This window comes from Artemia sp. Qi Xiang Cuo, chromosome 13 (assembly GCF_049724085.1).
Source record: "Artemia sp. Qi Xiang Cuo chromosome 13, ASM4972408v1, whole genome shotgun sequence".
Classification (NCBI taxonomy): Eukaryota; Metazoa; Arthropoda; class Branchiopoda; order Anostraca; family Artemiidae; genus Artemia; species Artemia sp. Qi Xiang Cuo.
Genome location: NC_142806.1, coordinates 55,190,503 through 55,212,399, shown reverse-complemented (window position 1 = coordinate 55,212,399; position 21,897 = coordinate 55,190,503). Strand labels below are relative to the sequence as shown.

At 33.9% G+C, this 21,897-nt stretch overlaps 1 protein-coding gene and 1 pseudogene across 2 annotated transcripts; both read left to right on the top strand.

Annotated features, from left to right (window-relative positions):
* The first annotated feature begins 497 nt into the window (after window positions 1-497).
* Window positions 498-3,901, top strand: LOC148945447 (protein tramtrack, beta isoform-like). Its single transcript, XM_089099046.1, has 3 exons — window positions 498-625; window positions 2,141-2,771; window positions 3,857-3,901. The coding sequence occupies exons 1-3, from the start codon at window positions 618-620 to the stop codon at window positions 3,899-3,901; spliced, it is 684 nt and encodes a 227-aa protein (XP_088955172.1). The 5' UTR covers window positions 498-617.
* Window positions 3,902-3,915: 14 nt separating this feature from the next.
* On the top strand, window positions 3,916-20,241 carry LOC148945446 (uncharacterized; annotated as a pseudogene). Its single transcript, XR_016142717.1, has 5 exons — window positions 3,916-3,932; window positions 4,594-4,645; window positions 12,961-13,003; window positions 18,255-18,425; window positions 19,251-20,241. The product of XR_016142717.1 is annotated as an uncharacterized LOC148945446 (transcript).
* Window positions 20,242-21,897: the final 1,656 nt, after the last annotated feature.

The window sequence follows — 21,897 nt, the reverse complement described above, 5'->3', positions numbered from 1 at the left end:
ATATTTACCGATGGAGGCTATCAGATATTAATTTTAATAAGATTAATCCTATCCTTTCCTCCTTTCCCAATAAGTATCTTTCTTAAATTTATCATAGAATTCGTTCTGGAACAAATGGACTAAATTTCCTTGCATTCTCATATGAGCTTTCTAATTCAAGTGGTTCAATTCCCCTGTCCCCTCTTTGCAGGCATTGTAACATGAATAATGAAACAATTGACCATTGCCTATTTGAATGTAATATGCTGACGTCTGCACAACATACCTTGCTTTGTAAACTGTTAAAATACTTCAAACACCACAAAATCTCACTATCAGCCAAGAGCCTAGTGAGCTATACCGGCACACAGAGCACAGAAATTGATATCTATCATCTTATATTTGAACTCCTTGAGTCAAAAGATCTACTGAAAGATATCTGAGAATATCTAATAAATAAGAGACAACCAAGACAGTAGCTCTGTAACCCACAGAGTGAAGCAAAAAGAAGAGGGCTAAATAGTACCAACTGAATAGCCCGCCTGCTGTGAATTAGAAGAAGGAAGAATTTTCCAACTTTTATTTATCCAGGTTAATTGTTGAAAGTCAGTGCTTATGGATTAAAAAAAGGATTTATTATGAAACAGTAAGTTTAAAACAGATGTTTTAAGCCTTTTTACACCCTATATATTATATATTTTTTGTCATTTTCAAGAGTTCAAACATGGCTTAAATTTAAATTTCCAATAGAAGTGACTATTATATTTGTAAAGAGCATAAAAAAAGGCATCGAGTGGTATATTGACTTTATTTGTAAGTCAATAATATGTTTACCCAAAAAATGTTGGGATTGGCACCAATGCATAAAGATGCATCTGATTTTATCTGAATTCTAGTCACACTATCTTTTTCTTGATAAAATTAAATTAAAATGGCAGCAAATATAACATTGTCAAAAATAGGTTTCAAGTGTCAAAAATTCTTGTTTAGTGTAGTAGAATACCAGGTGCACTAAAAATGTTTCTTCAGTCAAATTCAACTGTAGATAATGGCTTCTACAAATTGATTTATTTCTTCTATAAATATCTTGTAGTAACCTTGTCAAAATGTTTGACAGACAGCAACAGGCCCTGTCAAAATATAGGTGACTCTGTCAAAACTTCACCAAACATATAAAACTAATGAGAAATAATTGGTGTCAAAATTCCAGGGTGCACTGAAAAAATATAGCTGTTAAATTTATGGGTGTCCACTACTGCCATAAATTGCAGAGGTTCACATGGAAGTCTTTTTTCCCTTTCCTTAGCACTTATCAATGAAACAATTTTTTTTTTTATCAAATTTGGAAAATCTTATTTTTTTTGGGGGGGGGGGAGGGGTAAATGCCTAGAACCACTTCATAGAAATATTAAAAGTGCCCCCCCCCCCCCCCCCAAAAAAAAAAATCCTAACCTATGTTTTGGATGAAGCTAAGAATAAGCATATAAAATCCACTAAATCAATTATAATGGCAATAAACTTCTTAAATTTCTTGAAATCCACTCCTATTTTCCTAGACCCTATCCCTTTCAAAATGCTAATCAAACAATTTTGTTATACTAAATACTATTTTTATTTAATACTGTATATTAAAATTTGTTTAACTGAGGTTGAAGAAAAACAAAGAAATAAGAATATATGTGTCAAATGCACCATGTTCCACCCAAAGGTACCAAGTATTTTGACACATGTCAAATACACCAGGCTCCACCCACAGGTATTCCCTAAGTATTTCAACATGTGTTGAATTGGGTTCTGACTTGCATCAAAAACAGATAACTTTTTGTTGTGTCAAATTTGTAGGTGAAAATGCTCTAATTTCAGAGAATCAGAGTTTTGTACCCTTTTCAGATAAAACTTCAAACTTCTCATCAAACAGTTAGATTCCTAAATGTTTTTCCTACACACTAAAACCCTTTTCAAACCAAAAGTCTTTAAATTAGGACTTCTGGAGTAGGAAAACTGCTTTTTTTTACAAAAACTGTCAAATCATTGGTACCTTTACCCTACATGCACTGAGTTGCTCTATTTCTAATTGTAGAGTATTTTCTTAATTTTCTCCTTTAGTGCCTATAATGCTGGTGATTTTGAGTATTTATTTGTATATTTCAATCTATTTCAGCAAGTTTGTGCTATTCAACAATTTAGTCTCTATTTTTGAAATGGAGCAAAAACTATTTTGTTTAAAGTGGAACAACCACCTGGATGTATTTAATGGAGCTTTGTTACCTCTTTTAAACAGTGAACATTTCACAGATGTCACCCTATCATGTGACAGTCAAAGCATCAAATGTCACAGACTTGTTCTCTCATCTTGTAGTTCTTACTTTGAAACACTGCTTGTTGAGATTTCACATCCCCATCCTGCTATTATCCTAAAGGATGTGAAATTTCATGATCTGCTAGCTTTGGTGAAATTTATGTATACAGGTGAAGTGACTGTTTCACAAGCTCAAAGTAGTTCATTAATAAAAGTGGCTGAAATGCTTAAAGTTAAAGGTCTTGCTTATCCTGATGAGACAGTTAACCAGATACAGAAACCTAGCTGTCTTGCTCAAAATACTCAAATGACTCAACCTGCTGTAAAGAGAAACAGAGTTGGTACAGCCTTTGAAGACAACCTCTTGGCCGGAGATTCTTGCAGTAATCTAGAAACTCCTGTAGCAGATACCTCAAATGATAAGCTGGTAAACTATCCTGCTGAAGCCAGTTCCTCTGTTTATCAAACAGATATTGCTGCGTGCAACCCACTGGTAAGTTTTGTTTTATGATTGTGGTTCACTATTCAAAGTCATATGACCAAAGGATGGTTATATATTTCATTTTATCTCAATTTCAGGAAGCAACTAGGCTAGGTTGAAGTCAAAAGGTAACATGATATCTTTGGCTAGAAATTTATTAACTTAACAGTTAAAAAGTATTAGCTTAAGTGCAAGGTCTGATTTTGCTATTAAGATTTTATTCTTTGATCTGACATTTCTTTTTTCTCAGATTCTGGTTTTGTTTAGTTCAAAGTGCACATAGGCTACCATTATTCTCCCTGATCTTTGCCAAAATTGCTTAAGTTTAATTTTTTTTTTCCCTACAAGTGGATAGATAGATAAACTTTTATTTTCACCAAAGTCTTCATGGCAATGCCAAATTTCTTTGGTATAGTCTCATTAAAAAGCATTAGTTACATTATACAAACATAGTCACATTAAAAATTTAATATTGAATATTTAGCAAAAAAAAAAACACTAATTAATCCTCCTGGTTATCGCTGTACATATTTACAAAACTAGGCATAACACTTTTTACTAACCACTGATGGGCACATTATACCAGCTGAAGTTTCTCAACAGGCACTGCGACCCTGCGAGGGGGCCATTTTATTGTGGATTGAGGGGGGAAAAGGATTTTGTGAATTGGTTGGATCAGAGATTTTCTTGCAAAATCCATGAGTTTCTCTCTTCTTGTTTTTAGAGTTTGCATTTTAAACTTTGTCAGCAGCTCTTCATATGACATTTTTGCCTGCTTTGATACTATCATTAGAGCTCTTTGTGATCCTGGTTCTTTGCTCAGTCCAAAATGCCATACAGGTGCTGCATATTCCAGAATGGAGTGAATAAAAGATGTAAATATGAGAGGAGGTGATCTGGAGGGGCACCATGTTTTGATGTAATTTTGAGCATTTGCAGCCCAGCATTACCCTTTTTTACTAGACTAGATATGTTTGTTTCCCATTTTAAATCACTGGTGATGATAAAAGGTTTGGCTTTTTTCCAGTCCTGTTAATAATCTACCAGATGATCTCTCTACCACATAGGTTACAATTTTAAGGAAACTATGTTTTCAGGTCACTGTTTTTTCTTGTTTATTTAAAATAGGAACAGAGCCTTAACTCTTTTTGTTTACATGGCTCCTGGCCATGTGTAACTTTTTTTGTATTTTTAAAACCTTTTTAATTTCGTACCCTTCAACATGCTAAGATAAGGATTTGGCTAAATTGCCTTTTCATTTCTTTGTGGGAGATATGTCCCAGTAAATTTACTCTGGCATTGACAGTCATATCAAGAATTTCCCTTGAATAACTCTTCATTTGCAGTAAACTATTTGAAAAAGATATTCATATTATATATGTTGTAATAAAAACTACTGAGCTATGAGAATACGTCTGTTTCCTTCTGATCAGGATCAAGTAAGGTCTATAGAAAGTAATATTAATTTTTTCATAATGTTTGATAGATTCATCTATCAGTCCGTAAACTATCTACTTTGGATTGAAGATAAAACTTTGTCTAGGATGGATTATAGAAAATCTGTCAACAAGTGAACTGAAATTATTTTTATACAATTCTGAATTTTTTTTTACTATTCTATGTCAACTTTGCCTCTCAATGATACTATTTGTGCTTTACTCCAATTAGCCATCTCTCTGAAGTTTTTCATCACACCACCAGGTTGATTTTAATTAAAAATCAACAACAATAACAAAATATTATCCTTTGATAACATTCATTTTTATTTGGATTGTTTTTTCCAGCTAATCAAAGATGAATTTGCTGTAGGTATTGACAAAGGGTGAGACAATAGTTCAGGTCACTTTGAAGTTGATGGAGAACATTTTGACAATGGCAGTGAAAAAGTAAGCATTTGTTTTCTTTCACTGGTTTTTAGCTTTTTTTTTCTAAGCACATGATTGATCATTGCTTTTTATTTTGAAACAGGTCTTTCTCCATTTGGCTAATTGGCAGATCTTGTTCTATTTTTAGATCAGTAATAAGAATAGTTAAGGATGACTTTAACTGTTTATCTTCTTTGTAATTTGTTATCTTCTTTGTAAAAATAATTTTATTTTGCTTAACAAGAAAGAAAAAATGGCATTTTTCTTTTTACAAAATAGTTATTTAGTGAAAAGGTATTTAGTTGTAGCTGCAAATAATCATGGTTGCTACAGTAGCCAATTCCAGTGGGTTTATCCATTTGGCAAAGACTATATAATATGAAAAATTGACTACATTTGACCGCTTGCTTGTAAGTCCTCTGGACATAATGAATTTTTTAATCAATACCCATCAAATGGCTCACAGAACTGCTAGATTATCAATTACCCTTACAGCAGTTTGTATCTGTCTCAGTTCTAACGTAGGATGATAGACTATTATGAAACGTGAAAATAATCATTATTATACAATTATAAAAAAGTTTTATAATCTTTACCTCTCACAGAGATTATCTGTCTTGTCTTTGCTCTAATTAATTAAAAAAAACTTTTTCCTCAAAATAAGTTTTTCAAAGAAAAGTAAAGAACTGCATTAAACCATGGACATTCATTTGTATTTTTTTTCGGTAAGTGATTGGTAAGTATCCCAAGAACGACTGAGGGTAATATGTTCAAACTTTCGGGCTACTTCTGCTCTTAAAATTTAACCAAATCAAAATAGCATAAGTGTATCCAAGCTATCAAAAAAAGTAGCTTTGAACGTAATACCCTCAGTCGTTCTTCGGATACTGCTGACATGCCTTATTGGGAATTAGCATTAACACAGTACATTTTGATTTAATCTTAAGGCAACATTTAGTTTTAAAATATAATGGGCAACTGGGTGGGTGGGTATGGGAGGGGGACTAGTTGTCCTCCAATCACTCTCGACTATTAAAAAGGGCATTAGCCCTTTCTAATTTCAATCGAACGAGCCCTTTTCGAAGTTCCTACGTCATTTTTCTAAAAGAAAAAAAAAAAGAAAAAAAAAAAAAAAAATATTGTACCCACATCGATCTTTACTATAAAAATGTCAAGCCTTCCAATCACTTACGATTATTAAATAGGGCACTAGCCCTTTTAATTTCCAATTGAATGAGCCCTTTTTGAGTTTCTACGACAACGCTTTCTATAAACACCTTATATGCCCCCGGGCATAACTTACAACCCTTGCCCTGAGGGCTGTGAGGGGGTTGTCTTCCTCAAAGACCTAATTTCCAGATCTTTCAACTACGTTAAACAAAATGGCTGTCTCAAAATTTTGATTGGATGTGTTTGGGGAAATGGTGGGTGTGAGAGGGGTGTTAGTTGCTCTCCAATCACTATCAATCATTAAAAAAGGTACTAGCCTTTTCAATTTCCAATCTAATGAGCCCTTTGAAGTTTCTACGACAACACTTTCAATAAAAACCTTATATGCCCCCAGGGCATAACTTGCAACCCTTGCCCTGAGAGCTGGGGGGGATTTCATCCTCAAAAACCTAATTTCCAGAACTTTCAACTACGTCGAAGAAAATTGCTATCTAAAAATTTTGACTGGATGTGTTTGGTGAAATGGTGGGCGTGAGAGGGGGGTTAGTTGCCCTCCATTCACTTCCAAACATTAAAAAGGGCACTAGCCATATCAATTTCCAGTTGGATGAGCCCTTTTTGAAGTTTCTACGACCACGCTTTCTATAAAAAACCTTGTATGCCCCAGGGCATAACTTACAACCTTTTCCCTGAGGGCTGTGAGAGGAGTTGTCATCCTCAAAAACATAATTTCCGGACCTTTCAACTGCGTTAAAAAAAATGTCTGTCTCAAATGATTGGATGTGTTTGGGGAAATGGTGGGCGTGATAGGGGGGTTACTTGCCCTCCAATCACTTTCTACTATTAAAAAGGCCAATAGTCTATTCAATTTCCAATGGAATGATTCCTTTTTGAAGTTTTTACAACAACGCTTTCTATAAAAAAAACCTTATATGCCTCCAGGGCATAACTTACAACCCTTGCCCTGTGGGCTGTGGGGGAGTGTCATCCTCAAAAACATAATTTCTGGACTTTTTAACTAGTTTGAACAAAATGGCGATCTCAAAATTTTGATTGGATGTGTTTGGGGAAATGGTGGGTGTGAGGAGTGTTAGTTATCCTCCAATCTTTTTCGACTATTAAAAAGGGCACAAGCCCTTCTAATGTCCAATCGAACGAGCACTTTTGAACTTTCTACAACATCACTATCTATACAAACCCTATATGCCCCCAGGGCATAACTTACAACCCTTGCCCCGAGGGTTCTGAGGGGGTTATCATCCTCAAAGACCTAATTTCTAAAACTTTAACTACGTTGAACAAAATGGCTATAAAAAATTTTGATTGTACGTGTTAGGCGAAAAAGTGGCCTTGAGAGGTGGGTTAGTTGCCCTTAAATTACTTTTGACTATTAAAAAGGGCACTAGCCCTTTGAATTTGCAATCAAAGATCTCTTTTTCAAGTTTCTGCGACAAAGCTTTCAATTAAAACCTTATATGATCCCAGGGCGTAACTTACAACCCTTGCCCTGAGGGCTGTGGGAGGAGTGTCATCCTCAAAGATATAATATCCAGAATTTTCAACTACTTTGAACAAAATGGGCATCTCAAAATTTTGATTGAATGTGTTTGGATAAATGGTGGGCATGGAAGGGTGTTAGCTGTTGCCTTCCAATCACTTTTGACTTAAAAAGGGCACTAGCCCTTTCAATTTCCAATCAAGTGAGCCCCTTTTGAAGTTGCTACGACAATACTTTCTATATAAATCTTATATGCCCCCAGGGCATAACTTGCAACCCGTGCCCTGAGGGCTGTGGGAGGAGTGTCATCCTCAAAGACATATTATCTGGAACTTTCAACTACTTTGAACAAAATGGGCATCTCAAAATTTCGATTGAATGTGTTTGGATAAATGGTGGGCATGGAAGGGTGTTAGCTGTTGCCTTCCAATCACTTTTGACTATTAAAAAGGGCACTAGCCTTTTCAATTTCCAATCAAATGAGCCCCTTTTGAAGCTTCTACGACAACACTTTCTATAAAAATGTTATATGCCCCCAGGGCATATCTTGCAACCCTTACCCTGAGGGATGTGGGGGAGGGGGTTGTCATCCTCAAAGACCTAATTTCCAGAACTTTCAACCACGCTGAACAAAATGGCTACGTCAAAATTTTGATTGAATGTGTTTGGGGAAAAGGTAGGCGTGAGAGTGGTGCTAGTTCCCCTCCAATCACTTTCGACCGATAAAAAGGGAACTAGCCCCTTGAATTTCCAATTAAATGAGCCTTTTTTGAAGTTCCTATGACAACCTTTTCTATAAAAACCTTAAATTTCCCCAGGGCATAACTTACAACCCTTGCCCTGAGGGCTGTGGGGGAGTGTCCTCCTCAAAAACATAATTTCTATCTGAAAATCAACTACGCTGAACAAAATGGATATCTCAAAATTTCGATTGGATGTGTTTGGGGAAATGGTGGGCGTGGATAGGGTGTTAGTTGCCTTCCAATCACTTTCGACCATGAAAAAGGGCACAAGCCACTCCAATTTCCAATCTAATGGGCCCTTTTCGAATTTTCTTCGACAACTCCTTCGATACGAAGTGCCCTGGTATAAAGAAGTAAATAATACATTGTGCCAACATCGTTCTTTACTTAGGCAGCGTGATTGCGCTGCCTATGATAAGGATCACTTTGCCTTTGTTCTTGATCACTTTGAGGAAGTTTTTCACTACCAACAATCACCTCTGATCAAATAGCTACATCCTATCTACAACCTAGTATGGAACAAACCACAGCCCATCACAACCAAAAATTAATAAACGCTTTTTTAAAAAAAACTGGGAAGCTAGAAAAATTTCCATTTTGAATTTTTATCTAAATCAGTCTTTAATAGTAAAATGTTATTTAGAAAGCAAATTGAAAGGAAATTCTAACCGTAAATATGCCGTAAGATTAAAACAAAAGTACACCTTAGGAATTGCAGTGGCTGAAAATCCACAGTCTCCTTGATTGGACATCTAGTAAAACCTTTTTTTTTTGCATGGGTAGCACTGATGTGTGCTTTTTCGTATATTTTTTCTTTTCCTTCTTCGCCACTTCTGGGGCTCTAGAACATCATAGAGGGCTGTCTAAGGTCTGATTAGAAAGAACCTTGCTACATCTAAAGCTATATTTTTCATATATAAGAAGATGAATGACATAATCACTGGTTACAACCATAAGTGACGTTACAGTAAAACTCTTATAATGACATCTGTTGCAACTGGGGTTTGTTATTTACTATATCCTGCCAAAAAAGCCAAAGGCCGTTTTGTGTTATGTATAATCCTGCTTTTATCATAGTAATGGCTCATGGTCCATAGTGATCAAAAATTAAAAAACGCATTAAAAAAAACTGGGGAGGAAAGTGAGAAAAATTGTCATTTCTAGCTGATTCTTGAATAGTAATTATTATCTAAGTCAGTCTGAACACTAAAATATTGTTTTGAGAATAAATTGAAAGGTATTTTGAAAAACAGCCTGAACCCTCTAAAAATAGTGGTGGGTTGAAACAATTACCTATAAGAGAAGTTCTCATCATTTTTCTCCTGGATGAGGCAAGACCAAGTATTATTGTCTTGCCTCAAAAAAGCTAAATTTTAATTCTTGAACACGTATGTTAAAATCCAGGGGTTCCGTTTCGGGGGAGGGCAATGGGGGCAGTTGTCCCCCCACTAATTTGGAGAAAAGATTATTATATAACCCATGCCCCTTGACTATCTGGATATGGACCCCTGTCTCCCCATCCCCCCTCCTCCAATAAAAATGCTGGAGATTTCCCCCTGTTAGAATCTTGAATGGGATTGACTTCAGATTGACATGCTTGTCTTAGGTATTGCAGCACTGCCTTAGTAAAAGGCAAAGTGGGCTCTAGGCAGTTTTTTCCAGTCCATTAGATTTGTAACTAGTTGTAAAAACTTTGGAAGGGTCTCATTCGATTGGGAATTGAAATTAAAAGTAACTAGCAACTGCTTGTGACTGCAGCTGCTACTGCTTGCGACTTCGACTCCTTTGCGACTGTGACTTCTTTCAACTGCGACTTCTTGTGATTATAAATACTTGTGACTGCACCTGCTACTACTTTCCTTTGCAACAATGACTAATTGTAACTTTTACTACTTGCAGCTGCAGCTTCTTCTGATTTTCACTATTTAGGTATCTGCTACTAAATACGACTTTGACTAATTCTAACTGTGGCCGCCATTACTTACAGCTGCAACTGTTACTAATTCGATTGTGACAGCAACTACTGATGACTGTGAGTGATGCTCTATGCGACTGAAGGTATTGTTATTGCTACTACTATTACTGCGCCCAAATATATTGAGCTAAGTAAAAAAAAAAGATTAAGTGAATCTTGGCTGTCAAAATGTTGCGGATGTAATCACTCAGGAATAGAATAGAGCTTTAAGTTGAAATTTTCAGGAAAAGTTCAGTGGGATGGATATACAGCTAAATTAAAAGATATTATTACGCACACAAATTGTCCAAAGGGTTCCTGTGCAATATACCAGAAACAGCTAAGGGTATTACGTTAGGACGTTTGGAGCATGATGTCGGGGAGGGTAAACTAAATCAAACTACACTTTTTGCATTGAGGTAAAGGTAACTATTATCCAACTAAGTGCAGTAATTTGAATTTTTTTCAAGGGATGGTAAGGAAGATATTGAACTAAATCAAAGAGACTATATGCATCCAGATTGTTAAAAGGACATATATGTAACATCTCAGAAATAGTCGAGGGTATTAAGTTGAAGCTTTATAGGCATTTTGAAGAGGATGATTAATTAAATAAAAAGCATTGTGGGCATCCAAGTTATCAAAAAGACATATCAGACTCTCTCAGAAATGGCTAAGTGTATTTTCTGAATGATAATGTTTTTTCTCTTTTTGTTGTCGATTTTACAACAAATAAAACATCTAGCTCTAGGTTATTGATCAAATAGTTTGCGCTTATGAAATGTAAGTAAGGAACAAATCAGGGCAGTAGTTTTAAGCGGGTTGACACTCCCAGTCTTAATATTGTGAATTTTGTATTTCTTTTTGTTTGCTATACAAGGTGTTGCTGTTACAGGTCGTAGTACAAGTGAAAATTGTTTGTTTATTTTTCTCTCAGCTTAATACATAAAGTTTATAGGCTAATTGAATATTCTTGTTTTTATTAATATTTACAATATTAGTATTGATAATAATATTTATTAATTTTCTTATTTAAATTTCTTATTAGTTTTTTTATTCTTATTTTGCACTTTTTATTTTTAAAGCTAACAGGCTTTTTCAAACCTTTCTGTAAGTGGGCTGGGCTCTTCAACTTGTTTAGATTGAAGTTCCATGTATGTTCTTTTACTCTACTTAACGTAAATTGGAATTTTGCGTATACTTGATCCTTTTTGAGCATTTTTCACACAAGGAAAGGGGATAAAGAGCCTCAAAAGCATGCATTTTTACGCACAGTGTAAAAATTCAAATGTCTGATGGGATTGACGTCATATAATAAGTTTGACTCCAAGTTAAAAGAAGAGGCTAACATGCGGCTGGGTACTTTTCATCCTCTCGTGCGATTGGGTACTGGTGCACTTAATGGTACACACGAAAGAAGTCAAGCTTGGTTAATGGTAATAAAAAAAAATAGGATGAATATATAATAGTTAAGAAACAAATTTGGGCTATATATTTACACATTAGGGGAGTGGGGGTAAAACATAGCATATATTAAATACGTAACATAACCTAGCCTAACCTAGGTACCTTTCCCCCCCTAAACCCCTAAAGAAAAACAGTTTAAATATTGTAAATTCAATGAGGAACCACGCTCTTCGATCAATTTAGATAGTAAGTACCCGCTTTACGGGTCTCCATCACTGCATTCCTTCGACAGTCTATAGCGCTGTGTACCAATTAGCGCAACAGTACCCAAATTTGCAGCATTTTTGTAATAATGTTCTAAAAAATAGTACAAAAATTTTTAAACATTAAAATACAGAAAATAACCACTGAAGGTAATCGACTTAATCATTTTCCTGAGGGTATAATAGAGCCGCGGAAATTTAAAAACAAACTAATAAAAACACATACACATTTTTCTTATGTCTGTTAAATTTGTCTCAACTCGACTCGTTAAGGCTTCAAATTAATGGCTTTTATTAATTTTCAGAAACTTCGAAAATTCAAACGCAATTTTGATAATTGTGCATCTCAGCTTGTACCTTGAAATAATAGGATTAAGAAAATCGAGTCTTATTTTGGATCTGCTGTTGCTTCCTACTTTATTTTTCTTCGATGGATGTTTGGCATAAATGTCCCAAAAATTATAATTTTCCCAAAAACGAAATAAAATTCAGAGAATAGGGCTTTTTGGAGGCACCAACTGGCTGTTTTAGGTTAAGAGGTACTCCCTGACATGCTACAGCTAGTAATGGCAGATATTTTGTTTGTGCTGTTTAAAACAACAGAAAGGAAAAAAGTGTTCTTTTCAAATTCAACTTCACTCGCAAGTAATAAAAAAAATTGGTCTATTTGCTTCATTAAGTAAAGTTAATTGTAGATTTTTCTGTTGTGTAATAGGTTTAATTTTCACCTTTTTGTCTACTACCATTTTCCCCTTCTTAGTTTCAGCCGTCCTTGTTTGTAATTTGCAAGCCCTATTACAATCTTAAAGCACCAAGGACATTAAAAATAACATATTTTTATACAGAAAACTTTTAAACATTATTTTTTTTTTAATTTGTACTATATTGCTTAAATAATAAAATAAAAATAGAACTTCCAATATGGTTTACAAAAAAATACACTAACTCAAATAACACTTACAATCGAAGCAAACTGGTCCAACCCAAAAGTAACGTACTGCAGTGGTAAAAAATCTCATGAATTTTTTTTATAAATTATGGATGAAACTGCTTCTGAGGCGAAAAAACTTTTTTAGTGATGCATTTCCCCTATGTTCTTTGTGTTATAACCTGGTAGTTTCGGGGTTGTGTTTTTTATTTTGTTTATTTTTTAATAATAACAATTAAATTCACATCAATAATAACAGGAGTGACATTACTAGAAAATGTGTTTTAAGTGTGGTTAAGTGTTTTATATTCAAGTCTATTACAACTCTAAATATTTGTCCGTATTTCTGTGTGTAATTTTTCTTTTATTTAAGCTCATTGGGAATCAGATTTTGGAAAGAACAGAGAGAAAACCAGGTTAGTCTCTCCTTGTTTAATTAAAAAGTAAGGAGAAGAAATATTTACTGTTCGTTCTTCTCTTTTTTTCTTTATTTATTTTGATTAGAATTATCAACAATCACAAAAGCAATAACTTTCTTAAACTACTTTTGCAAAATTAACATAAAATAAAAACCCGTTGAGTAAAATTGGTAAAATAAGGAAAAATTAGTAAAATAAGGTACTCCGTAGGAAATATTGGGCAAAATTGCTGTTTCAGAGTTGCTCTGTAGCTAGAAGGCCAATTGAGCTTTTTTTTGGTCTATATCATTTTTTGAGCTCTTAATGAAAATTTTAAATATTTTGATTTTTCTAGGCTTAGAAAGGTATTACTCCTCCTCTAATTTGAAAACCAAGAGGTAGAAATTTCTTTAAACTAAATAAATCCATGTCTTGTTAAAATACTATTTAGTTTAGGGCATATAAATTGGATAAACATTCGTTTTATTTATAATGAATGGGCTTTGATTTGCAAAAGCAAATCAAAAGGGTCAAAAGCAGGGGATTATTTGGGCCCAATCCCCTGGCACATCTAATTTCTGGTGAAATCATATTATCTGGCATTTTCTTTTTTTTACAATCGTCCTCTCTCTTACTAGAAAAAAAATTATGACTTCCAATTTATTTTATTTTTTTATGATAAAACTTCTGCAAGTATTCTCATTTATCAGCAGTAAAAAAAAAAGAAAGAAAAAAAACCCAGTGTGTCCACTAGGACACACTAGGTTTGTCCATTTTTTCCGCTTCCTTCTGGGCGGGGGCTTAAAAATAAACGACCGTATATTTTGTAGTGACAATAGTTGTCACTATTGTCATTGATACTATAGTCATATATGTCATTGTCATTGTCACTATATACAATTGTAGTAACAATTGTTTATTGTAGTGACAATAGTTAGGTGCATTGCTTTTTTCTTTTTCTTTTTTTTTATAACTGCCCAATGTGTCGGTCGTAATACTATGCTCTACACCTCTAAAAACGCTCTAGACCTATCAGAACGCTGAAGTGTAGAGTAGAGGTAATTAAAACTTGTGAATATTGGAATATTACCTAATATAAAATTACGTGTGTGGTTAACCGAAAACCGAAAGTCCTACAGTCCTTAACCGAAAACATAATTTGATTTCAGGTAATATTCCAGCATTGGACATTTCATGCTGAAGAGAAGGAAATCGGCCCTGATTTACCAAATCGGCGCCAAAAATAGCTAAGTGTGTTCCAGGTTTTAAACTAGGTAACTGCAGACCAACAGGTCAAATGATATTGCTTTCTGAAGCTCTTTTAGTGATTGCATACTACTACTACTAACAATTCATTGCAGGACCAACCCACCTGAGGCCAATACAGCTACGCACGCTCCTCCATCCCAATCTATTCAGAGCCTCCCTTTTTACACCCTCCCACGAAGTTCCCATTTTCTCTAAATCTTCCTTTACTACGTCCTCCCACCTCAGACGAGGACGACCTGCTTTCCACTGACCCCTAGACGGTTGGCCGAAAAGAACAATCTTCGGCAATCTGTCATCCTTCATGCGCACAACGTGCCCTAGCCACCTCAACCTTTCTTTCAATATAGGCCTAGAGAGCGGTATTGAACCACATCTTTCGTACAGCCTATTGTTTGAAATACGGTCAGTCAGCCGGGTACCCAGAACAATCCTTAAGCAATTTCTTTGGGAAACATCTAGCAAATCTTCATCAGCTTTTCGTAGCGCCCATGCTTCAGAGCCATATTTGACCACTGCCATCACTGCAGCTTCTAACATTCTAATCTTGGTTTGAAGACTTATACTTTTGGTTTGCAGACTTATACTTTTGGTTTGCAGACTTATGGCTATAATGCTTTTAACATCTTCACTGCTCCCACCATCTTTACTGATACTAATACCAAGGTAAGTGAAGCTGCCCACCTGATCAATCTTTTTATTGCACAACGTCACCTTTTCATCTTCACTTATTCCTAGCCTTAGTGGCTTAGTCTTCTTAACTTTAATTTTCAAACGTATTCTAGCACCCTGAACTTCCATTCATTTTGCTCACACTTTCATCTAGAATGCTTAAATCATCAGCAGAATCTAAGTCCGGGAAACTCTTTCCTCCCCATTTGATTCTTTGGTCTCACATTGCCTTTCCTGTGCTCCTTAAGACAAAGTCCATCAAAATAATCCATGTAAAGGGGGATAGAACACAACCCTGCTTAACTCCTGTTTTAATACAATTCCAGCTGCTAACCTCATTTCCTACGTTAACCGCAGCAGTGTTATTCTCGTACATATGACTAATCACTTTAATGTATTTGTCTGGTATACCATACAAGGGTAAAACCTTTACTAAAACTCTTCTATCAACATAATTGAACGCTTGCTTATAATCTATAAAACTGAGGACCAAAGGTGTTTGACAGCTCAAGCACTTCTCAATTATTAACTTAAAAGTGGAAATTTTGGTCGGCACATCCTTTACCTTTTCTAAAACCGCACTGTTCATCTCTTAAAACTTTGTCTACGGCATTTCTCAGTCTAAAAAAATATCATAATACTAAGTAACTTGCTTCCTACAAAGACAAGACTAATGCCTTGATAATTACCACACTCACTTTTATCACTTTTCTTATAAAGTTGCTTAGTTAAGGTTTTCCTAAAATCTATAGGTACTGTACTTCCCCTTTTTCAAAAATCATATTCATAATCTTCAGTAACTTATTTCAAACCTCAGAGCTTACATTAACTGTTCATTAAAAGAGAATAAGCTTATGTAAATAAGGTGATATGCTGCAAGAGAGGGGCTACTCAAATAATTTATCACTCAACTATCAACATTTAACAACGAAATTAATGAGTGCAATTAACAAATATATTACTTTCTTTCGTCCTGCTGTGTATCCAGTAGAAATCGCAATAACAGTATCATATCCAAGCTTGTTTCTCCATGCCTTTGGGTAGTTTTGTGCGATGTTAACAACAGGGTATCAGTGGTATAATTTCATCAAAATCCTGAGAGGAGGAGGGGGGAGGGAAGTTGCAGCCAATTTTCCCAAATCAAGTGAAAATGAATGCGAAGAATAAAAAATGAGCCATAAAGTACCATAAAGGCAAATATATATTATAGAAAGCTGACTTGATTCTCTGGATGCTTGGATTATGCAGGCTTATCTTTGATTTGACAAGATTTTTTTTTTGAAAAAAAAATGAATTTCATTTGGGGTGGGGGGATACCCCGGGGTTTGGAGGGAGCAATTGCCCCCTGCCCCGTAGCAAATTACTCCCCTGCAAGGCGTCATAAAATATGTCAGTAAAATATCGGTAAATACGGGTAAAACGCGTAAAATAGGTAAAATACAAACTCCACGAGGGTCCGTAAAATTACGGTAAAACACGTAAAAAAACCCAATTTTACTGTGACCGATTTTACCATATACAACACTAGCCTAAACACATTAAACTCTTTATCAAACCTATTCTTTTGCTTAAACTTTCTATCACATGGTGCCCTATGGAACACCGAAGGGTCCTGAAGGAATCAATAGAACAAATAAAGATTTTGTACATTTTGAGTAATAATACCCCCTTTGGCTGCACTATGCAGCCGAAGGGGATACGTTGAGTGTTATGATTTTCTATATCATATTTGTTTATCATTATAATAGTACTAAGTACTCTTCGGCCTAAGAGGAATATATTTTTTTGTAATATTGAAAAAAATCATATGACATCCACTTCAGACCTCATTAACAAATATTTTAATGCTTTTTCACTTTCCTTAATTTTTTTCTTATTTTCATATAATATGTCATTCAAATAATTGCATGTGCAAATCCCTCCGTTCTATTAAACATAAAGTATTTTCGCGAATATTACTAGCTGTGTTCCTAAACTTCCACCAAAACATCATCCAGCGAGTTCACCTACTATTTTCCTAAAATTGTTTGATCCATCTCCTACATTGTCAAATTTGACAGTCTCTAATTTGATGTTGAACTTTTGCTGTAAAGTTCCTCTCAAATTCTCATACTGGAGTCTACCAACGTCAAAGTATCCTGGTAAGTAGTTACCCTTCCCAAGTTGTATCTTTAGGTTAACCCTAGACACTACTAGCTGGTTATCTTTACTTTTAACATCATTAACAATACTCCTATTTACCTAGATATCCTATGTACCCCCTAAGGTTATTGATCATGTCAATTCCATGTTGGGTTGACAGAATAATGCCATTTGATCATTTTGTGGAATAAGGAACAGGGATTTGGTCAGGTCATTGTACAGAATAATTAATATAATGCCTGCAGTTGGATTGCGGAATTTTTATAAACTGGTTTTTATGTACACATATTGTAAGTCGTGCCTTCCAGACTATTTTACAGGAATTTTTTCATGAAAGGTCGAATGTTCATTCTCACGAAACTCGGACCAGATGAGATATTGAGGCTGCTTGCCTATTTTCAAATAGGACTGCTTTTTCAGTTATTTGTAGAGGGGATCAGCTATGGAATGAGCTTATCCCGAGTACCTAGGAATTACCCATTAATCAATTTACATCGGAGTTACGTGTGGGGCTGCTTGGTAAGTATACCTTGGAAACATATCGATATTTATGGAATTAGAAATTATAGTAAATGTATATATATATATATATATATATATATATATATATATATATATATATATATATATATATATATATATATATATATATATATATATATATATATATATATATATATATATATATATATATATATATATATATATATATATATATATATATATATATATATATATATATATATATATATATATATATATATATATATATATATATATATATATATATATATATATATATATATATATATATATATATATATATATATATATATATATATATATATATATATATATATATATATATATATATATATATATATATATATATATATATATATATATATATATATATATATATATATATATATATATATATATATATATATATTGCTTTGAGATCATGATATTAAATAGTTTGATTGTGTAGAAAATTACATGTCTAATTTACAATTACATTAGATCTAATTTAATGTCTAAATGTTTTTTTTCAATTTTTTTTTTCAATTAAGTTTTCTTTTCTCATTTTTGAAGCTCCAATGATTACTTTTTGTTCTTTAAAATTTTTAATGACAGAAGGGTTACATTTGTGAGGGCTTTAATGTTGATTTATTTTCAATTTTTTTAGAAGTTGAAGAACCATTCCCAGATTTCAGTGAGGATATTTTTGGAAGGAAATATCCTATTTTATCACCCAAACATGAAGATGTTTCTTTGGGGGTTTCTCCTGACGTATCTGAACAGCTTAATCGTAATCTCAGGCCTTCTGAGCTTGAATCAAATATTCGTGAGAATGAAGGTGAGTCTTCGAACAATATTTTTTTCTTATCATTCAATCCAGAATCCCTTCTGACGTGCTCCAAAAACCTGCTAGAAAATGGTGTAAATTTCTTATTTCCACTCTAAATGTATATAGCGAAAGTACAATGTTGGGTATTTTCGTGGCAGAGAAGTGTATGATTAGGGCACCATGGGCATCGAAATGAAAATATATTTCCCCCAGCTTGGATTTATATATTCCTGACAACGGTGATTTTTTACGATTAATGTTTTAGTTGTTATTAAAGCATTAAGATCATTTTGATCGTGTAAAATATTTTATTGATTTGCTGATTAGACATTGTCAACTGAAAGTTATTTTTAAAAAATGAACAACGCATTCATTTTCATTGGCCATATTTTATGCTCTTCCTCTGGTTCTTCATTGAATGTATACAGTCATAAAAAGGCTGTTTGGTTCTTTAAACAAAAAAGGTTGCTAATTACTGCTGCAAAACAAAATTGTTTGTAATTGAGTACCAACTTCTAAGGCAAATTTTCTAGCTCTTATAGCCTGAAAAAAAATTACGCATTTGTTCTCCCATATTTTGTTAAGTTTTTGAAAAACCTTATGCATGTAAATTTGTAAAAGCTGTCATTCTAATAACAAATTGACTTTAATACCCCTAAAATATCAAATTCTATTTGATTGATGTGTCACCAAGGGAAATATCTCGAAAACTGATCTAATAGTTACGTTGTAAGCAAAATAAGAGAAAAATCTATATTGGTTTTCTAATATAAAATAACTTTGTAAAAACATAGCTATTACTAATGTAATTTAAATTATTTAAATTTATTTCAGTTGTACCTTTAGCATCGTTGCACGACAATGATCCCTCTAAACAAACATATTCAACCTCTAGTATGCCTTCTCATACGAGTAGATATCTGAAGCAAGAAGTAGACTGGGATTGTGACCGTGAACTGCCAAGTGAGTCTCATATATTTGCTGAACCGAATGTCATTGAACAGGAAGGGACAAGTTTTCTGTTGAATATATGGCCAAGAGAAGATTTGTATAAGTGCAGAGTGTGTAGTAAAACTTTCGAAAAAAGTGATGATTTGTATACGCATATGAGTAGTCATAATAGGAAGAAAGTATTTCAGTGGGACATATGTAAAAAAGAATTTGCTCAAACTTTTTACTTATTTGAACACCAGAGAAATCACACTGGAGAAAAGCCTTTAATGTGTGATGTGTGTGAAAAATGTTTTGCTTCTAGTTCCGGTTTTTCTAGACACAAAAGAACTCATACAGGGGGAAAATCCTTTGAGTGTGATATTTGTAAGAAAACGTTAGCCACTAGCGCCAGTTTATCTTGTCATCAAGGAACTCATGCTAGTGTAAAACCTTTCGAATGTGACATATGTAAAAAACATTCCGTCAAAAAGTCCACCTATATGATCATCAAAGAGTTCATACTGGAGAAAAACCTTTCGAATGTGATATATGCAGGAAGCGTTTTAAGTTTAGATCCGGGTTATCTACTCACCAAGTAACCCATACTGGGGAAAAACCTTATGAGTGTAAAATATGTAAAAAAAGATTTAAGCTAAGTTTTAATTTAACTGGACACTTGAAAACGCATTCAGATGAAAAGTCCTTTGAATGTGACCTATGTAAGAAAAGATTCCATCGTATTTACAATCTATCTGAACACCAAAGAACTCATAGTAAAGAGAAGCATTTCAAGTGTGTTATGTGCGAAAAAAGTTTTACTTTTAGTTCTGCTTTATCTAGACACCAAAAAACTCATACAGACTAAACGCCGTTTACTTTTGTAAGCGTGTAAGAGTCTAATGTGTGCAGGAAAAAGCACAGCACTGAGGTATCGGAAAATTCCAGCGTTTTCGTAAGAAGAACATTCTACTCTTTTTGCTCCTATGTCGTCTATATTTTTTTCATACTATATAAATTTTTTATTCCATTCTACTCTTTTTGCTCCTATGTCATCTTTATTTTGTTACGGCCATCGATTGATTCAGGTTTTTCAATAATCATTGAAGTTGTACAACTCTTTTCCATTGAAGAGATAAAGAACAGTGAGAACGTGTCAATATTCAGTAAGATTAATAATGTTTATCAAATCAGAAAAAATAAGAATTAATAAAATTTTTGAATAGTCATGTAAATAGGTAAATACAATTAAATAGGATAGCCTAATTGGTCTTTCTAAAAACATTCACCTGTAGGTAAGGCAATTGATAAATAATTTGAAGTATAGCTTAGCTTAAATTTTTAACTGTTCAGTGGTATCTACATTTTTCAAAAGAGTTTTATTCATATGTAAATCCAACAAAAATATACAAATACAACAGATCCTAACAAGCTGTATGTACTAGTAAACATAACAAGCCATGTTCAAACCACTAGTAAATACCAGCTGTTTTCATCACATCTTCATCACATTAAATGTTCGTCAATTTGCAAGGTGATCATTGAAGCTCGGCATCCTTTTTTGGGGGGTTCATTTTTCTAGCTCAATTAATTTCTAAGTTGGAAAAATTCCCGTTAACTGGGATTAAAATAGGGATGAGGTAGGAGAGCCAAAAAAAAATTCCTTTGAGATCCCTTAGGCCTCTATTTGAGACACAAAATTGGTATTGCCACCACTAAATGTTTTTATATTTACGTCTATTGCTGAAAGTTTTTTCCTTATAATTCTTCTAGTTTCCAAGATAGCAAATTTTAGGGAAAAAAGTAAAAATTATTTGCCAATAAATGATATATCATTTAGAGTGGAGCGATATGCAAACATTTGACGAACTTTGAAGGACACTATCTTTTGATTTACTTCAACATCATTAAAACATGCTATGAAAGTTCCAACGTCATACCTCCAGCTTTTCATGGAATATTGCATATACGCCTTTTTGGCAATCTAATTTCGCATTCTATCTTATTTAGCTCACGTGTAGAAGCAGTAGTAGTTGTTAAAGTCCTGAAAGTTTCACCTTAATACCGTAAACCGTTGATGAGAGGACATTATGATAGGATAAACCTAAAGTCTTTTGATTTAGTTCAATATTAGTAGTTGTATCACTGAAAGTTTCAATTTAATACCATATGCGGTCGCTAAAATATTGCTGTTTCCTTATTCTTTTTTATATTTCTAAAACTTTGACTTACATACCAATAACCTTTTTAAAGACCGAGGCTAAAACATGCCTCCCATACAAAATAACAATTTCAGTGCTTACTTACTTACTTAAGACGAGTCAAAGGCTATTCAGCCCAACTGGGATAAAGTTGAATATTTAGTAAGTAAATATGTTTTTTTCGTTAATAAGTGCAATATTTTAGGAATCCTTTGCGTCTCTTAAATGTACACGGGCTAATTGCGTGACTATCGGCCGTGCAGCGTTGCCATTTTTGTTTTGTGAGTTTGCTTTTCGGGCGCGAAAGAAGGTTAAAATCGGCGTGTTGCCCGAGATAGGAGTTAGTGTTG